The following is an 18,892-nucleotide window of genomic DNA, read 5'->3' as shown; positions in this document are numbered from 1 at the left end:
CAGCAAGCCCGACCTGAAGCTGTACAGCTTCCCAGTCTCCTGCACCGAGGCCACCTCCCTCATGTTGATTCTGCTTGGAGGAACACCTTCCTGTCCCCTGGGTCAGTGTGGACAGAGTCCCACAGACTATTTGGAGTTCATTTGAGAACCCCATGGACACCGGTCAGTGTGTTCCTGCTCTAGTGACTGTGCGTCCTCGGCAGGAGGGTAGCATCCCCAAAGGGTGAACATTGGCTCTACAGGGGCACACAGTCCCGGGCAGCCCAGTGGGCTGTGGGCTCTGTGGGCTGCAGTACAAACACACGTGGCCAGTGTTACTGGTGAGGAGAAGAAGAAAATGTCTGAAAAACTCCTTGGGAAGGTGATAATGAAAAAAGTGTGAGCCACCCCTCTCTAACCCAAGTCCCCTTGCCACACTTCAGTCACCGTAGTGACAGTCACATCACTGACATGCCTGTGGACTTCACACTGATGCTGCTGTTCTGTGTGCCTTACACCAGTTTCCTCATTCAGTTCTCACAGTGGCCTTGTGAGGTAGCCACCAGTATCATCTCCATCTTAAACAAAAGTGCTGAGCACAGAGAGGCTAAGTGACTGGCTTCGGGTCACACAGCTCCCAAGAGGCTGAATTCATCCCATCTCCCTGTGTATTATAAACTGAGGGCCAGCTGGCTGTTCTCTTCCCAACTGCATCCCTTGAGGATTTGGAGATCAGTGAGAAATAGTTCCTCTTGCTCCTGCCTCTGGACATTTTGACATGGGAAACACCTGTCTCTCGTCTCTCATTTTCATCGGTAATCTTCTAGATGTTTCTCAGATCCCCAACAGGATCTGCTGATGTCCTGATACTACAAATTGACTTCATTTGCAAATAGGGTCTGTGCCGATGTCATAAGTGAAGATGAGGTCCTACTGGATCAGGGCGGGTCCTAGTTCAGTTGCTGGATTGGAAGAGGAGGAGATATGGACAGAGACGGGGTGACGGAGCCCAAACCCAGGGCCCCAGGGAGTGCTGGGCCCCAGGGAGCGGAGAGAGGCAGGATGCTGCTCCCTCGGCTTCTGCCGGGTGGTTCCAAGCCCCTGTGTCTGAGGGACTTGGCCACAGCAGCCTCAGGGAACCAACAAAGCGGTGCCATTTTTCTCATGGCCACGATCACTTCATTTTAATTGTCTATTTTTATGCTGAGGATGGAACCCACCCGTGTGGACCACGCTGGGGACAGAGGAGGTCCCTGGAGTCCAGCCCCTGGGCTCGACAGCTCCCCACCGGTGCTAAGCTGAGCTCTGAGTGACTCCCCCAGCCCCAAAGTGGTGCCACTTGCCATTTAGGATTTTTGTTTGTTGCTGAAGCTGGCGTTGGGTGCCAAACTGAACTGTGAGGGGCGGGCTGGAGTGTGCGTGTGCGTGTGTGTGTGTGCGTGTGTGCATGTGTGTGTGTGTGTGTGCGTGTGTGCGTGTGCGTGTGCGTGTGTGTGTGCATGTGTGCTCGTGTGTGTGTGCGCGCGTGCGTGTGTGTGCGTGTGTGTGTGCATGTGTGTGTGTGTGCTTGTGTGTCCGAGAATGCACACGTGTGTGTCATCCGCCCATCGTCCCTTCCTCTGCCTCTGTCCCCGCCGGCCCCTCACTAGTTGTCCTTGGTAGATGGGCCACAGATGGTAGAAGTGAGGGGAAGGTGACCCAGGAGGGCAGTTGGCCACGAGGGTCACTGCTGTGCCTTCTCTGACAGACAGGTCCCCCTGCTCAGAAGAGGGGGAGACAGGCTGTGTAGACCCAGAGACCAGGTTGGAAAAACCCTCCCTGCGGTTCCCACTAGATATGGCCAGGAAGGCCCCGACCTTGGCTAGGGACAGGAGGGGGTGACATCGCAGAGCCAGGGGGTGACAGAGACCTGCTGTGTGGAAAGGGAGCAGCCCCAGGGCGGTCCTCGCATGAGAAGACAAGGCCCGAGGCCCCTCTCAGGAGGGTTCGCCACAGACAAGTCCAGCACAGGACGCCCAGGAGCTCCGAGGTGGGCGGCCACCACGACAAGGAGGTGGACTCTGGAAATGAAAGCTGTGGACATTGAGGTGCGGCGCAGGGCGTGGCGGTGGGGGCTCTCGACCCTTTAGGATGCTGGGGTCCACTCTGGGATGGTCACTGGAGGCGAGCAGCCGGGAGGCCCTGGGCTGCCGCGGGTGGAGTTTATCTTGGTGCTGTGCCGGAGGGAGAGGACAGCCGGGACAGCTGGCTGGGCCTGTGTCACTGGGGCGCGTTGGGCGCTCCTGCTCCGGCTCTTGGCAGGGGCTCCTCTCTGCTCAGGCCCAGGCAGGCCCCTGGAACACCTGCAGCGCCCTCGGCCACCTGTGGGCGTGGCTCTCCTGTGATGGCGCTGTTCACATTGCCTCGGTGGCCGCTGGGTGGCCACGGCCCCATCCACCTGGCCTCCCCATCCACCTGGCCTCCCCATCCACCGCCCTGGGTCCCCGCTGAGGCAGGGCTTGGGCGCCCCGAGGGCCGACGCTCCTGCCTTTGCTGGGTGGCCCAGGCCCCGGGAGGCCGGCCAGGCCCGTCCTGCGGCTCACCCCGCCTCTCCTGCCCAGGCTGCCCTCCGGAGCCGGCCTCATGGAGCGGATCCAGGCCATCGCCCAGAACGTGTCGGACATCGCGGTGAAGGTGGACCAGATCCTGCGCCACAGCCTGCTCCTGCACAGCAAGGGTGGGTGTCGGGTGTTCACCACGCACCGGGGCGCACGTGGGCCGCACGTGGGGTGCTCGGGAGGCCTGACCCCTCCACTGAGCACCTGGCCCCTGGGTCCTGCCGGGCTCTCAGCAAGGTGACCCAGGCCCACCCCACCCTGCCGCAGGGCGCCAGGACACAGGAGGTCCCTGGAGTCCAGCCCCTGGGCTCGACAGCTCCCAGAGAGGGGCCATCTGGGGAGGGTCCCAGGCCCCTCCACTCCCACCGACAGGGCTGCAGGCCTATCCCTGCCCTCCTCAGAAAGGGCAGGACCGCGCCGTGGCGCTTGAAGCCTTGCTGCTCCACCTTTCCAGCAGGCTGTGGGGTGGAGGAGGGCAGCTCAGATCTGGGGACCCCTGGTCAGGCCACTAGCTCCTGGCCTTTCAGGCGAGAAAACTCAGGCGGGTGGTGGAGGTGGGCCACCGCTGCCCTGTCCCATCGAAGACCATCCTGTCCCTCCCGTTTCCCCCTTGGCTCCTCCCTGGACCCCTGTCCTCAGCATGCTGACCTCTCCCTACAGTGTCTGAAGGTCGGCGGGACCAGTGCGAGGCGCCCAGTGACCCCAAGTTCCCTGACTGCTCTGGAAAGGTGGAGGTGAGCCCCGGCGCTGGGGGGGGGGAGGGGGGGGAGCGCGGCTGGAGGGTGGCCCTGGGGCTGTCCCCGCCGAGCCCTGGCTGTGGGACCTGGTGGGGCTGTTCACCAGCAAGGGCCTCTCTGCCCAGCCTGCAGCTCCGGCCCAGGCACAGGGGCTGAAGCCCAGAGACACCGTCTCCCTGACCCCAGGGAGACGGTGTCTCTGCTGGACTCTGCCTGGCCACCAACCCAGGCTCCCCAGGATGTCCCACAGGGGCTCCAGACTTTCTCCTGGTAAAGGAGCTACTGAATGTGGGCCATCGGCAGCCTAATGCCTAACAGCTGGGAGGAGGAGTGGGACTGGCCGCTCTGTCCCCACCCTCCTGGCCAGAGTCCCTCCCGCCCACCTCTGGCTGTGTGCTGTCCCTGCGGGGAGCCAGTCCTGGCTGTAAAGCTGCTTTGGAGGGTGGGTGTGGTGTTGCAAACCCCCTCCTGGAGACCACTGGGGGCGTCCTTCCCTGGACCTTGCCCAGGCCACTTGCCCTGTGACAAGGGCCTGAGGCATGAAGGACAGGCCTGGCCTGCGCTGCTGCCCCTCCTGGTTTCCCCCAGGACTTGGCCCCTGCGTATCCTGACCCACCTGCTCCCCCAGGGTCTTCCTCTGCTGTGGCCTGGGGATGGGGGTCCTGGCGCCGCCTCCTCTGGGGACTTTGGTGGCCAGGACACATGGCCAGGTCTCTGCCCTTCCTTGCTGTGTCTCTAGGGCAGGACACACTTCATGGGCCCCGTCCTGGGAGACCTGGGGTCCCTAGGGGTGTGCACGCAAGTCCCCGCCTGCAGGGGCGGGGGCTGGTGATGCCCCCTGCTCAGACTCGGCCCCCTCCGCAGTGGATGCGTGCCCGCTGGACCTCTGACCCCTGCTACGCCTTCTTCGGGGTGGACGGCACCGAGTGCTCCTTCCTCATCTACCTCAGTGAGGTCGAGTGGTTCTGTCCCCCTCTGCCCTGGAGGAACCAGACGGCGGCTCAGACGGCTCCCAAGCCCCTTCCCAGAGTCCAGGTAGGCCTGGAGGTGGGGGACGTCCCCCACGCTGGACAGTCTCGGGCAGTGGGAGAGACCTCAGCCCTGCCCAGGTGGAATCGGGCTGTGTCAGGAGGTGGACGGGTGGGAGGTCAGTCAGGCAGTGTCCCTCCACGCCCCGGGGTGCTGCTCAGCGAAGCTGCTTTCAGGGCCAGGCAGGGTCCCTGCAGGTGCCCCCTTAAGGGGCAGGGATAAGAGGGATAAAGCTGTCATTTGCTGAGGGCCTCTGGGTGCAGACACTTTCCTTGTACCTAAATCTCCTGGCCGTCCTTCTGCGCTTGCATCTAACAGGTGACGAGCCTTCGGCCTGAAGTTAAGGGCTTTAATGCACCTGGTGAAGGGCAGCCCTGCCCCGACTCTGCCCACTGCCCTCACTGCCTCCTCGCAGTGGCCCCCTAGGCGGGGTCCCAGTGGGGAGCTGGGCGGGGACACGCCAGCCTGGCTGGGGGTTCGTGTGGGGGGTGAGAGCCAGCTCCTTGGCTTTGGGGGCTGGTGGGCCCCTTGGAAAGGACAAGAGAAGCTGGAGAAGTCCCTAGCCTCACGAGAGGTGACAGTCCCTGTCCCCAGTGTGGCGGGGACGGGGGGCCTGGCTGCAGGTCGGGGCTGGGAGAGCTGAGGTCGGGACCCACCTCTAGGCAGTGTTCCGGAGCAACCTGTCGCACCTCCTGGAGCTGATGGGCAGTGGGAAGGAGTCCCTGATCTTCATGAAGAAGCGGACCAAGCGGCTCACGGCCCAGTGGGCAACCGCTGCCCAGCGCCTGGCACAGAAGCTGGGGGACGTCTGGAGGGACCAGAAGCAGGTCTGTCATCCTCTCAGGGAACACGGCCTCCAGAGCTCAGGTGGCGCTCAGGGCCCGCAGCCTCTGGGCAGGCACAGGGCAGGCCCTCCGAGAAGTGCAGGGGGCTTCGTGGCACAGGATCCGTAGCGAGGGAGGCGGGGATGGCCGGGCCAGGAGGGGTGCAGGAGAGGCCCTTCGCCCTCTGCGGAGCTGGGCAGCACAGGGCCTGAGGAGCACCCTGAGTTCTGCAGACAACTTGTTCCGATCAGGCAGAAAAGTCATGGCTTCTGCCTGGAAGTTTTGGAATAAAAGTCTGGGGGAGATGGTGGTCCCATCTGTTCATCTGTCCATCCACCCGTCTGTCCATCCGCCCGTCTGTCCATCCATGCGTATACTGGAGAATTCTGTCTCCCCTGTTTATTTGTCTGCGTCCTCTCATTGCCTGAACTGTCTCTTGTCTGTCTTTACCCTTGTCTGTCTGGAACGTAACTCCTGGCATCCCCAGTACCTGGTGGTGACCTTGGCCTCCCAAAGTGCCCAGTGTCTCTGCCCCTGGTCCCCCAGTTGGTGGAAGGGGGGGAGGGCAGAGGTCTGATGCCCTTCCACTGACCTCTTGCGTCCCGCTGACCCAGATTCTCGTCCACATTGGCTTCCTGACCGAGGAGTCCGGGGACGTCTTCAGCCCGCGGGTGCTGAAGGGTGGGCCTCTGGGGGAGATGGTGCAGTGGGCGGACATCCTGGCTGCTCTCTACATCCTGGGCCACAGCCTGCGGGTCACGGTCTCCCTGAAGGAGCTGCAGAGGTGAGTGCTGGGGACAGCCACTGCCCTGGGCTGGAGCCCGGAAGTGCTTAGCTGTGACATAGTCCACGTCTCTCCTGAGAGGCTCAGGAGAGAGGAACAAGTGAGTGGGGGTGGGGCAGGCCACGGGAATCACGGTGCAGCGGGCGGCAGGCTCTGGAGGAGGAGGCGCCCACTGCAGCCTCTGCTGGTGCAGGGCACCAAGCCCCTAGGGGAGGAGCCAGCTGGGAGCTGTCCCCGAGTGCTGGTGCTGAAACAGGCGAGCTTCTGCTCTGGGCAAGGTGAAGGGCGTGCCCCTCACTGGGGATCTCGCCCCGCCCCGTGGCATCTTATGGACGGGTCCTGCGGTTCATGTGGCACAGGCCACTTCAGAGCAGAGGTGTGCCTGACTGCCTCCCGTCAGCGCCCGCTGCCGCGGGGGCACTCTGCCCACCCCTGCTCCCTCCAAGCAGAGAGCTCAGGGGGTGCACAGGCGGTCCGTGGAGCAGAGGCCGCCGCCAAGGTAGTCCACGTTTGCAAAGAATAAAAAGGAGACCTTTCCCCAGCCTGGAGGCTCCTGCAGGAGAGTCGGAGGGTCGGGGGGAGGAGGGAGATGAAGGGGCCCGGTCAGGGAGCCGTGGCCTTGGCTAAGGGAGCCAGACCTGCCTCAGGCAGAGCAGGGGGCAAAGCTCTCTTGGGTCCTCAGAGACCTGAGATGCAGCGGGACTCCTGAGGGCATCTGCAGCGCCTTGTCCCAGGCTCAGCCACAGCAAAGTCCTGGTGAGTGGGGAGCATCGGTCTGTCAGGCCTCCGCCCCGCGCTGTCCGCAGGTTGGAGGACGAGCTGCCCAGCCAAGTCTGTCTGGCAGGGCCTGGCCCAGAGGCTGGAATGTGCGTTGGTTAGTGATCACTGGAGGAGACAGGGAGCTTCTCCTGCCTGCTCCTGGCAGCCCACACAACGTCCAGGGGACTGTCCAGCTGGAGAGAAGCAGCGAGCTCAGGAGTCCTCGAGGGCAGACATTTACCCCAGTGGTTCCTCTCAGCCTGCCCAGAGCTCTGCCAGCCCTCTGGCTGCTCCCTGGGGCCTGGAGTGGCCACATTGCCCATCCCAGTGCCTGAGCAGTGACCGTGGGGTGGCTTCACTTGGAGGCCCTGGTGAACAGGCCAGGATTGGGAGATGCCCCTGCTGCCATCCCTGTCACCACTCATGTTGCACAGGCGGGTTCACATGTATGCACACACGCACGCCCACGCACACGTCCCTCCACACAGGGCACATGCTCAGGCCGCCTCGGCGTCACACACATGCGTGCCTGAGCAAATGCCTGCTCTTCATACGCACACAGTGGGCCTCTCCACACCCCCTGCACACACATGCACACACATGCACATGCTCCCCCTTCCCCGCAGCCCACAGAGAGCCGGACCCTCTCCCTAAGCCTTCACTTCTTGACAGGCTCCTGCTGACCTCAAGTCCCAGAGGCAGGGTCTCCAGGGAGCAGGCCCCTCTCTGACTCTCCCAAGGCTGTGCATGCCCTGGCCTGAGGTCCCCCGCGGGTGGGAGAGGGCATCTTGCTCAGACAGGACCGAGTGGGGATATCCTGAGGAAGGCGCTTCCGGAATCTATTACCAGATACGGCTGACAACAACCAAAAGCTGTTAAAAACAACAACAGATCCGCCTTCCCCAGGGGAATGCCCAGGTAGGTCTAGGAGGTCATCACGTGGGCTCTGAGCCTGGCTGCAGCAGGATGCCCGAGAGCCTCGGGCACAGCCGGGTCGGGCCCCTCCATTAACAGATTTGGAGGGAGGGTCAGTTTCTTAATGCCCCCCCCCACCCACCCAGGGGATTACAGTGAGCACCAAGAGTTGGGGAGGGCCAAAGCTGAGCGGTCTCCCCCAGTACACCACCCGGTGGCTGTGGGCTGGGCACACTGTGGAATACCAATGGGTCTGCACTGACTGGCGCAAAAGGACTGTCCTTAGTGTCCCTGGTGTGGGACCTGCAGGGTGGCAGTAGAGCCCGGGTGGGGCTCAGGTCTAGATTTGGAGGGTATGAGGACTCCTCCTTCAGCCTCTGCACCCCTGAGGCCCCCGGGACACCCTTGGTGGCAGGAGCCGGGAGCACTAGGGTGAGGTGAGTGCAGGGAGTGGGCCAGGGAGGCCCCTTGGAGGTGGCCAGATAGGTGGGCCTCTTGTGACCTCCCTGGGGGTGGGGAGGGAACCTGGTGGCCTGCAGTGTGCTTGGTGCCACGCCCTCTTGAATGTAGGGTGCTTTTCTCCCTTCTTTATTTGTAAAGGGGGGCATATTGGACCCTGCAGTTGAGGGAGGGAGGCAGAGGTGAGGCCAGCGTAGAGGCTGAGCTGTGAAGGCCTCCGTTCTCTGCCAGGGCCAGGCTGGCCTCCCTGATGTGGGCCTCTCCTGGGATGGGAGATGTGAATTCAGCAGGAGCGGTGTGGACCTCCTGGGGCTGCTGTAACCAAGACAGCAAGCGGGTGGTCCTCTCACCCTCTGGAGGCCAGGAGTGTGAGGTCCAGGGGTCAGCAGGGCTGCCTCCCTCCGAGGCTCGGGGGAGGATGTGCACCAGGCTCTCTCCTGGCTCCTGGTAGTCACCTGGCATTCTCTTGCCCCACCCAGACCTCTGTCCTCCTCTCTGCCGGGCCTCCCTGTGTGCAGGCCCGTCCTCGTCTCTGCCGGGCCTCCCTGTGTGCAGGCTGGTATCCAGACCCAGACTTCCCCCGCTCGGCAGACACTGGCCCCCAGGCTCTGATTCAGCTGGGAAAGGGCTGTGAAGACTGACCCCCACAGAGGGCCGCACTAGGAACTGAGGGTGGGGACTTCAGCTCGGCCCGGGAGGCAGGGATCCCTGGACAAGCTGGTAACACTGAGCCTGGACAGGGCCTGGGCACAGACCCGGGGACGCCCGTGGGGCCTGCAGGGAGGGGGAGCAGGGCCGGCTCTCAGCCTGGGAGTGCCTGGGAGCGGCCCAGGCTGGCTTGAAAGTAGGTCAGCGGAGGCAAAGGTCCTCTGAATTCCCCATCTCAGCTTCTGTGACCGCCGGCGTCGCCCTTGGCTGGCCATGACCCGTGTGGGAGGGCGGCCGGACGAAGACCCGCTTGTACCCTTGTCATAGTTTCACAGGCAGATGTCGCGGCCACTGACTAAGCACCAAGGCTGGACCGGGCGGTCCTCTGTCGCCGTGTCCTGGTGTTTTAATTAACGGGCTCACTGCAGTGAGTCCGAGGCTTTGCTGCGGGGGGCCGCGGGGACCCGGTGGCTTGCAGGCAGATGCCCTCTGCCAGGACAGGGACGCCAGACACGCCCCTGAGGGAGGTGGCGGCCAGGGCCCTGCCCACCCGCTGCCTGCCCGTGGTGGTCGCGAATGTCCCCGTCCCTGGGTCCCTGGGCAGCCTTCCCTTCCCGCTTGCAGAGAATCAGCTGTGCTCATCAGTTTTATCTGCGTGATTTCAAGCGCCATTAATCGTACATGGCACCAGGAAAAACGCCGGCTCTTCCTCCATCCATGAGTGAAATTGGGTTTAGTGGAAAATTAGTCGACTAAAGTGGCCCATGATGGGAGCCGGAGAGGACCAGGAGGGGACCCTGGCCTGCCAAGTGTGGGGCCAGGCTGGGAGCTGGTCCCCAGCCAGGGACGTTGTTCAAGGGAAGACCCGGCAGGGTCCCCAGGGATGACCGCAGTGGGGACCACATCTTGTTCCCCTGGGCAGTACCGCTGGACTAGCTGGAGGCAGCAGGCTTGGGGTTTGAACCCGGTCAGACCTGGCTGTGACCGACTCCCGCCCGTCCGAGCCGGGGCAGAGCGGCCCAGCTGGAGCTGAGCAGGACCAGACTCAAGCGGGCAGCTCCAGCCAGCCGCGGGGAGGTGCCTGTCTCTGGGGTGCTGTGGTGTCCAGGTGTCCCTGGACCTCATGTGCTGGGGACCTGGTCTCCAGAGTCTGTGCTGACGGCATTTGGAGCTGGACCACTGGGCAGCGTATTGGTGGGCTTTCATCTCCGTGGCCAAGTACCCGACGTGAACTCCTTGAAGGAGCAGAGGTTTAACCCGGTTTCACCACGGTTAGCTGCTGCCATCACTCTGGGCCTGAGGAAGGGCTGGTGGAGGGGAGTGTCCCCGAAGGAGGGTCAGGGCGGGGAAGGGACCTGGACGTGTCCCGGGTGCCGGCTTCCTCCAGTGAGGGCCCACCTCCCAGCACTGCACTCAGCCGTCAGTGGGGTGGTCCACCACACTGAGGACTCCGTACGAGGTCAGGGCTCCTGTCTAATGGTGGCATCAGAGCCCCGCTCCCGCCTCTGACTTGCTGCTCTGGGAGCCTTGCTTTAGACACGGAGCTTTTCAGGGACATTCCAGAGAGGAACTGTAACAGGAGGTGACTAGGAGAGGTGAGAACCTGAGCGTGGGGCCCAGGGGGATGGCTTTATCAGAGGAAGAGAGGCCCATGAGCACATTTGCCTTCTCCTGTCACATGATGCCCTCCTCTGTGATGTCAGGCCCCCGATGGGTGCCAAGGAGATGCCATCCGCAAGCTCTTAAACTTCCAGTTTCCAGAACTCTGAGTTAGAAAAACCTCTCTTCTTTCTGTGATCACCCAGTCTGTGGTATTTAGTTATAGCAACAGAAAATGGACCAACAGGGATGGGGGCGGAAGAGAAGCACTGAGTTTGGGGGCCTGTAGGAAAGACCTTGAGTGGCTTCAAGCATCTGATTGGCAGTGCCTGTGGTAGCAGCTGGGAGGTGTGGAGTGCAGAGGGAACCTTGGAAGCTGAACCCGAGTGTGGATGAACGGCCGAGTGGCAGGGAGGCCGGAGAGCAGACTGGAGAAACCCACACTCCCAGGCCGAGAGGCAGAGGCCAAGGGGCAAAGCAGCGGGGTGGGACACCGCGGCCAGAGAGGGTGCTTCAGAAAGGACAGGGTGGCCAGAGATGCCCCTCACTCCTTCAAAGTCAAGCCAGGGGCTGGGGCTGGGGCCCAGTGACACAGCACTTGCCTGGCATGGGTGAGGTATGGGTTCGATTCTCAGCACTGTGTATGAATAAATAAATTAAAAAGGGTCATTGACAACTAAATGTGTTAGAAAAATAAAGTCCAGCAAGGTGCAGGGCACGGTGGCCACACCTGTAATCCAGTGGCTTGGGAGGCTGAAGCAGGAGGATCGCGGGTTCAAGGCTAGCCTCAGCAAGTTAGTGAAGCACTGAGCAACTCAGTGAGACTCTGTCTCTAGATAACACAGGTTTTAGAAGGGGCTAGGGATGTGGCTCAGTGGGTAGGTGAGCACCCCTGGGTTGAATCTCTGGTACCAAATTAAAAATAAAAATAAAGTCAAACAAGGAGACAGAAGTGTCCAAGAAATCGGGCCACAAGGAAATCGTTGTCGACCCAGGAAAGAGCCATTGATTGAGTCGTGGGGGCAAAGGTCATAGACTCAGCCACTGGGAAACAGCTAGTGAGAGCAGGTGCTTCCTGGGGGGTCGGGGGGAGTCCCAGGAGGGGAAAGAGTCTCCCCGGGGCTGTGGCTCACAGTGCCCCGGGTGGGGGCTTACACAGCAGGAGCCCACCAGCTCACAGCTCTGGAGGCCAGAGTGCGAGGCTGGGCTCCTGCTGAGGCTGGGAGGCAGAGTCCCCTGCAGGCCCCGATCCCCATCTGTGGCCCTCCTAGGCTTGGAGATGGCCGTCTCTCTGCGTCTCCACTTCTCTTGCCCCTGCGCGTCCTGGGTCCGAGTTTCCTCTCTGTGTGTGGACATGGTCACACTGGACGAGGGGTCCCCGGGCGACCTCACCTGGACCTCACCTGTTACTGTGTGAGGCCAGGTTCGTGGGTGCTGGGATAGGGCGTGAGCAGCGTTAGGGAGACACGTGGGCGCCACCGAGGCTGGCCTAGTTTTCAAGGGGGGAGAGCTGTCAGCAGGTTTAAATGAGGGCGTGAAGGAGGCAGAAGTGGGGAGAAGTTGGGTGCTGAGGAGGCAGCCTCCGCCCGGGGTGGCCAGGAGAGAGGGAGGAGACCAGGGGTGCTGCTGGGCACGGAGCGGGGGGCCGGGGACAGGGTGCTCGCTCTGATGGTTTCCCTTCTATTTTGATGGGGAGGGGAGCATTTGCTGGAAATGGGGGGACGAGGAGGGGGGAGACATGCCTGTGCCCGGGCTTGTCCTGGGTCACCCTAAAACCACGAAACACACCCACACAACCCAACCCAGTGGGATGGGGTGCCGAGCGGGCGGAGGCTGGGGAGAGTGGTGTTTCGGCTCCTTCTGGTCTTTGCTTCGTCCTCTGGAGGCCTGGGTCATTTTCGGATGTTTAAGTCCATGCGATAGGAAGAGGGAGAGAAGCGCCAGGCTCCTTCCTGGGCCGAGCACCTGTGACTGGCGTCCCCATGGGAGAAGCCCGGCAGCCAGGCGAGGGACTGACCGTCGGGGAATCCCAGCCCCGTCCTCTCTCCACTTTTGTTCTGCTGTCCAGGGCGGCGGTGGGCATTGGGCCTGGTCCACTGTTTGGAGACACCTGGGGCCAGGGAGCTTGGGCACTTGACGGCCCCCCCCCCGCCCCTCCCTGCCTGGGCACCGGGCGCAGGAGGGGGCCTTGGCCAGGGGCTGGATGACTTCAGTGTTTCCCCAGGAATCTGGGGTGGGCTGCCCTGGTCCCAGCCCCTCATTCTCCCTTGGGATTCAGGGGACACAGGGTCCTCCCTGCCCTGCTGCCCTGAAGAGGGTCGGCTGTGTGTCCGTCATGCCCCTGGAGAAGCTGCACCATCTGCCCTCAATCCTGGGTCCCTCCAGCCCTGCCCTGGTCCCCTGGGTGAGCAGGCGGCTGCGAAGGAAGACCCGGTTAACGAGGCCCCGGCTGCGGGCAGGGTCTGCGCACTGGGGGCCAGATGGGGTGCCACGGGGCGCTGCGTCCGAGAGGCTGAGGTTGGGGTTCTTCCCTGGAGCAGGCGTCGGGGTTCTGAGGCAGGAGAGCCCTGTGCACCCGGAGAGGGTCTTGTCAAGTGGGGACAGAGGAGGCTGGTGAGGGGGACGCTGTGCAGAGAGGGCCTGGAGGCCAGCACCCACAGGAAGGGCCCCACCCTGCTGCTTGGGCCTCAGAACTGACCCTCCAACCACAAAGGGGCTTTGGTAAAAGGGAGGCAGCCTCCCGGAGGCCAGACTGCTCTCTCCTCGGCCCTTTTGGGAAGGACTCAGCCCTCGCCGTCCCCCCAGGGACACCAGGCTTCGCATCTGACCTTTCAGCCCACATTTCAGGCGAGGCTGGTTTGGCTGGGGCTGGGAGTGGAGTCCTGCCCGTCCTCTGCCCTCCAGGGGAGAGGAAATGAGCTCCACCAGGGACTAGGGCCAGCCTGGCACCAGGAGCCGTCCAGCCCTGGGTGACTGGGCTAGCCGCTGGGCGGTGGTGCGTGGCAGGCCTGGTGTGGACGGGAGCCTGGGCCGTGCTCAGCCTCCACAGGCGTTCGTTATATAAACGGGCCAGTCTGCAAGATGTGCGGGAACAGCGGGGGCCACGTCCCCCCCCCCCCAGCAGCAGCCGCTCCCGGAGTCCAGGCGCGAGTCTGCGGATTCGCTGGCTCTCCTGGGAGCTGGGCCTATTCTTAGCCCTGAGCTCGCTCACTAGGAAAAAACACCGGGGAGAACGTGCTGGCCTTGGGCAAGGTCCTGTCGTGGCCGCGGGGGTGGGGAGACACCTGCCCTGGTTTTCCCCTCTGTCCTGTGGTCACTGTGGCCAAGGGGTGTTTGGATGGGCTCCCATCTGCTCTGAGCCCCTTGCTCCAGGGGTCCTGGCGGCTCTCCTTGGTAGGACCCCCGAGGCACTGGGGCATGTGGGGGTGTCCAAGGACACTGCCTTTACAGGAGCAGAGGAGCCAAGGGTGGGCCATCTTGATGGCATCAAGAAGCTCCTGCCGGGCCGGGGAGGGTCAGCCCATCCTGAGCAGGAGAAGAAAACCCGTCGGAGAATATCATTCCTTCCTCATGAGCGGTTCTAACCTCTGCGTCCCGAGGCAGCTCATTAGGTGCCCAGGTAAATCTCTGGCTCCTTCTCCTGCCCCTGGTGCTCGCGGGAAGGAGAGTGGGGCCAAGCAGGCAGGCAGTGCCCACGATGCTCAGGAGGGAGGTGGGCGCTGGACGGGCTCAGAGGGCCAGCAGGTGCCTGGGGAGACGGAAACGTCCCGGGCCGTCCCTGCCGTGCGTTCCCAGAAGGCAGATGCGTCCAGAGAAGCTGAGGATCCCTGTGTGCGCTTTAGCACTGGAGCCAAAGAACTCTGAGCGCTTTGTAGGAATTCGTTTTAATTAGGTCCTTCCCACACAGAGAGAGGAAGAGAGAGAGAGGGAGAGAGAGAGAGGGAGAGAGAGAGAGAGGGAGAATGTTTTGTTCCCGACTTTGAGCACTACCTGGAGAGATTATTTCTAGCCTAGACCAAAGGCACAGAGAGAGAGAAGCCAGAGAATTTTTAGCTTAGAAGAGACCGGGGAGGTTTGTCTGAGCAACATGTCAGAGACGTGGAGGCGGACACCTGAGGACTCCGTGTCCAGGCAAGGCCACCAGCAGGTCCATGGGGGAGCTCGAGCCGGGGCTTTCCCGCTGCATCAGAACTCAGCCTGTGGATTCCTGGCCCCGGCACCGCCCCCCCAGGCTCTCTGCTGCCCCTCCTCCCATTTCCAACCAACTGTTTGATCTTTAGCGGAAAGCTCCCGAGTCAATCCTGCTCTGGGTATTTGCTGAAGCCCTGTGTCATGCATGGCCAGCTGGGCACCCCGGGCAGGTGGGGGACCTCAGTGCCTCTGGACATGGAGTGCTGGGCACAGGAGCCAGGGACGTGGGCGGGCAGCCTTTCTCTCTTCGTTATAGTGAAGCACTCGCCCTGTAAAATCCACCATCTTAGCCATTTTTTTGGTGCATGGCTCAGTGGCTGTAAGCACATTCACAGTGTCCCGTGGCCATCACACCATCCAGATCTCTCCTGGCAAGACGGAGACTCGGTACCCATTAAATGTCATGGCCCTGTCCCCCACCCCGACCCTGGGCTTTTGTAGGTAGGCCAGTCTGGGTTGGGCACAGGGGCCAGACAAGAGCCAGGTGGCTGTAAAAGGCTCCATTTCCTGGGGCTGCCCCTCCCCCAGGCCCAGGCTGGGGACGTCGCCTTGTGCTGACCCCTGTACACCCCCCCCCCCCCCGCTGACCCCTGTGAATGCACCTCCTGGTGGCAGTGGGTGTGTTAAAGCCTCTTCCTAGGGATATGCTGCCCTGCTCCGCTGCCCAGGCCTTGGGGGCTCAGAGGCCTCCCCTGGACATGGCCCTGGAAGTGCAAGGCGCCCGGCAGGGTCCCGCAGGCAGCACTGGCCTGCTGGTCCTCCCCAGGCCCCCGGGCTGGAGGTTGTGGGGGGGGGGGGAACACGGTGCTTTTCAGTTCCTGCCCTTGCTCCAGCCAAGCACTTAGTGTAAAATTGCCATCAAAGCGAACGTGAATTACCGCGATAAGCCCGCAGCCTGCTCGGACCCTCTGGGCTCTCCACGGCGAAGCTCAGGTTCCTGTGACAAGAGCAGTGAGGTTCTGCAGGCACTTCTTCACCTTAGATTGAAAGCCCTCGTCCTCCAGGGCCAGGAGACCCGGGCTTCCTTGGACCCCTGGGAAGGGGGCTCTGTTGTCTCTTCTTCCTGCTGCCACGGGCTCTGGGGCCACGGAGGCCCCAAGTCCAGTGTGGAGCATGCAGAGTGACAGGATGCCCCCGGGTCACGCCGGGTGGCGCCCAGGTCGACAGCCTCACCTGGGCTCCTCCCCCGGCCTCTGGGACAGTTCCTTCCCCGTGAACACAGAAGGTATTCACTGGGCCAGATCCTGCCCTGGACTTGAGGATGACCTGGTCCTGCCCTCAGCAGGAAGGCGGCGGCTCAGGACAGTCCCCAGGTGTGACCAGGCCTAGGGTGCAGAAGTGGGGTGCCTACGGCTCAGGAAGGCTTCCTGGAAGAGGAGGCCACGTGTGAATCAGGAGCAGGAGGGAGAAGAAGCTTCTAGGCTGAGGGAAGTCTGTCAGGGAGGCGCTGGCCCATGGGAACTGCAGGAGCAGAGGGCCGGGGGTGACAGTGACCGAGGTCCTGCTGCGCCTGTCTCCTGCGCCACAGGAGCAGGAAGTGACAGCGCCCTGTGGGTGTCTTGCCCGGCGTCTCTCCCTGTCTCTGGCTTTGTCAGGACCCTCTCCACGCTGGGCAGCTGCACCCGGGAGGGAGGCCCTGGGCTCTGGCTCCAGCGCCCTGCAGGGGAGGGCTCCCTGCCCACCCCAGTGCACCCACAGGGCGTCCTGCGTCACCAGCAGAGGCCACCCAGCCCTTGGGGACGGGGCTGGAGCTCTGGCAGGGTGGGGAGAGAGCTGGGGTGTGGCCCAGGGGCAGTGGGAGCCCGGGAAGGCCAGAGCCCTGGGGAGACGTGCCGGTTCCCACTGCAGAGAGAGCTCTAGGAAGGCCGCGACGGAGGGGGACAGGCCGAGGACACGTCACAGGTGCCTGGGGAGAGAGGGCCGGGCCTGAATGAGGTGTGGGGGCCTCGCTCAGAGAAGACTGGCTGGACGCGGTGTTCTCAAAGGAGACGTCGCCTCCAAGTGCTCACGGCCACGGCGGAGCTGTCACTCACTGTCTCACGACCCAGGGGCCCATCTCAGCTCGTTTTGCCAGTGAGAAAATGAGGCTCCTGAGGCCTGTGACTCACCCAGGGCAGCGGCAAAACTGGGACTGGAGCCGCGTCTCTGCTGGTGGCCCGGGACTCGCTGGGGTCCGCTGACCCTCCATTGTGCAGTCTGCCATCTAGGGGGCCTGGGGTTGGCGGAGCTCGGCGGGCGGCAGTGTGGACCTTGGAATCTGACTGCCTGGCTCCCACCCCACCTCCACTCCTTACAGCCTGTGCCATCTGGGCAAACTGCTAAACCTCTCTGTTTCCTGCTCTGCAAAGGGGAATAGAACGGGGAAGGGTCTGATCTCTAGGGTAGCTGCTGAGATGAAATGAGTCGACGGATGGCATTGAAAGCATGGGGAATGCAGCCAGGAAGGTGACGGGGACGACGGCAGGAGGCGTGGACAGCAGCACAGAGTCTCCCGGGGATTTGCTCCCACCCCTCTGTCCTCAGGGGGCCTGAGGTCTAGGGCTGGGGTCAGGGACGTGGGGGGGTGTCGAAAAAAGGAAGCCCTGGGACAGGGACACACGTTGCCTGAAATCCACTGGGAACACGGGAAGGGCCCCGGTGCAGGCAGCGACCCTCAGGCCACCTGTGGCCTTTCCCCCTGGACCAGGGTCCTGAGGCTCAGGAGCAGAGCGCCCTTCCTCGCTTCTGTAAGGGACGGCGGGGAATCACCGTGGCCCTTCCTCTGCGGCTCTCGGTGGGTGGGGGAGTGAGGAAGGAGGGACGAGGACACACGGTGACCAGCTGCAGTTCAGGGGGGACTTTTGGTGTAAGGAGCCAGAGCCCCGCGGGGGGAGAACTGAAGGGCCACCAGACATCTCACGAGGTCTCTAGGTGGCAGGAGCCCCTTCCCGGGTGTTTCGGGCCTGGAAGCCCTGGCCAGGCTCCTGGTGGGTTAGAGCGGGGGGAGGGGGAGGAGGGACTAGGGACGGGGAGTGGCTGCAGGCTTTCTCGGTCCTCTGTCCACGTTAGCAGCAAAGCTTCTATCCGGGTGGGGGCGCCTCGGCCAGGTGGGGTGCTCTGGCTGGTGGGGGCACAGGGGGGCCTCCCACTGTCTTCCCCCGACCCCGTCTCTGCAGGGCGCAGGCCCCCAAGCCTGGATCTCCATGGTGGCCAGCTCCCCCAGGTCTTTCTGTCACGGCCCCGTCGAGAGGTGACCATAACATCATCAAAATGGCACCACTTTGGACGGTGTGCTCAGGGGACCTGTCCGCCAGCCCCTGCCCCACCCAGCCTTTACCCTCCATGTGCTGAGCGCCTGCGGACAGCGCAGAGCCTTCTAGGCGGGGACTCTCCCACTGGCCAGCGTCGGGAGCCGGAGATGTAGCCCCGGGACCTGACCATGGTGCCCTGTCCAGGCGCGTCTCCTCCCTGGCCTGAGGTCACTGCAGGGTGGACCCCTGAAGCAGGGCCTCCAGGACCTCTCCCAGCAGCAGCGTCTGAATCAGATCCGAGGGAGGTGGGCAGCCCTGGGAGGCACAGTGGCCTGGTCAGAGGCAGAGGCTGGGCACGTCCAGCCCTGGGAGGCCTCTCTGCCCTCCGGAGCTGCTGGGAGGAAGAGGAGGCTCTGCCCGCGGCTCCCTGGGGAGGCCCTTCCCTGAGCTGCCAGCACCAGCTCTGGCTCCTTACACCAAAAGTCCCCCCTGAACTCCAGCTGGTCACCGTGTGTCCCGCCCCAGGCCACACCCCCAGGCCACACCCCTCCTGTGGCTCTGTGCTCCAGGACTTGTGCTGTGCGTCTCTGTGGGGCGCAGGGCCCGGCACCCACATGCATTCAGGAAATGTTTGCTCAATGTGATGGACGGGAGGACCCCAGGGAGGGGCGTCTCGGGAGCTGGCCCTGGTTCCAGGCCCTGGGCTGCTTCCTCTGGCCTGGTGGTAGGAGAAGGTGGAGGGGCCCCTGCAGCAGGTGGCCTGCTCCCTGGCTCAGGGGCCAGTACACACCCACGGAATGTGTGACATGTGACGCAGACAGTGACCGCAGGCCCGCAGGGGAGAGGCCAGGAGGAGTCGGCTCTGGGGACTCCCGAGGGAGGGCAGAGGGGCAGCTGTGGTTCTGTCACCAGGGCTTGGAGCCCTGCAGCTGTGAGGTGGCTGAGAAGACAGTGACTCTAGAGGAAGCCACAGGGCTACAGCCACGTCCTCCAGGCCGGGTGAGATGAGGTGACCCCAGGGCTCTAGCCGAGGGACCCCACCCCAGTCTGGCCAAGCGCCAGCTGCTCAGCCACCAGAGGCAGCGCTGTCCCAGATGAAGATGAACTGTCTGAGTGGCTTGGCAGGCCACAGGCAGCTCCC

The 18,892-nt window shown here is 63.2% G+C and overlaps 1 protein-coding gene across 3 annotated transcripts in view; it reads left to right on the top strand.

Annotated features, from left to right (window-relative positions):
- Nucleotides 1-18,892, top strand: part of Mgat5b (alpha-1,6-mannosylglycoprotein 6-beta-N-acetylglucosaminyltransferase B) — a 59,613-nt gene that overhangs the window by 22,682 nt on the left and 18,039 nt on the right. For all 3 annotated transcript variants that reach the window (XM_078041596.1, XM_078041594.1, XM_078041595.1), the window contains 5 exons: nucleotides 2,580-2,695; nucleotides 3,237-3,310; nucleotides 4,178-4,348; nucleotides 5,005-5,169; nucleotides 5,781-5,950. In XM_078041596.1, the coding sequence (XP_077897722.1) occupies nucleotides 2,580-2,695; nucleotides 3,237-3,310; nucleotides 4,178-4,348; nucleotides 5,005-5,169; nucleotides 5,781-5,950 (696 nt within the window). The remainder of the gene's footprint in view (nucleotides 1-2,579; nucleotides 2,696-3,236; nucleotides 3,311-4,177; nucleotides 4,349-5,004; nucleotides 5,170-5,780; nucleotides 5,951-18,892) is intronic.

Source organism: Ictidomys tridecemlineatus, chromosome 3 (assembly GCF_052094955.1).
Source record: "Ictidomys tridecemlineatus isolate mIctTri1 chromosome 3, mIctTri1.hap1, whole genome shotgun sequence".
Lineage (NCBI taxonomy): Eukaryota > Metazoa > Chordata > Mammalia > Rodentia > Sciuridae > Ictidomys > Ictidomys tridecemlineatus.
The sequence above is the reverse complement of the archived record's forward strand: the minus strand, read 5'-3'. Positions and strand labels throughout refer to the sequence as shown.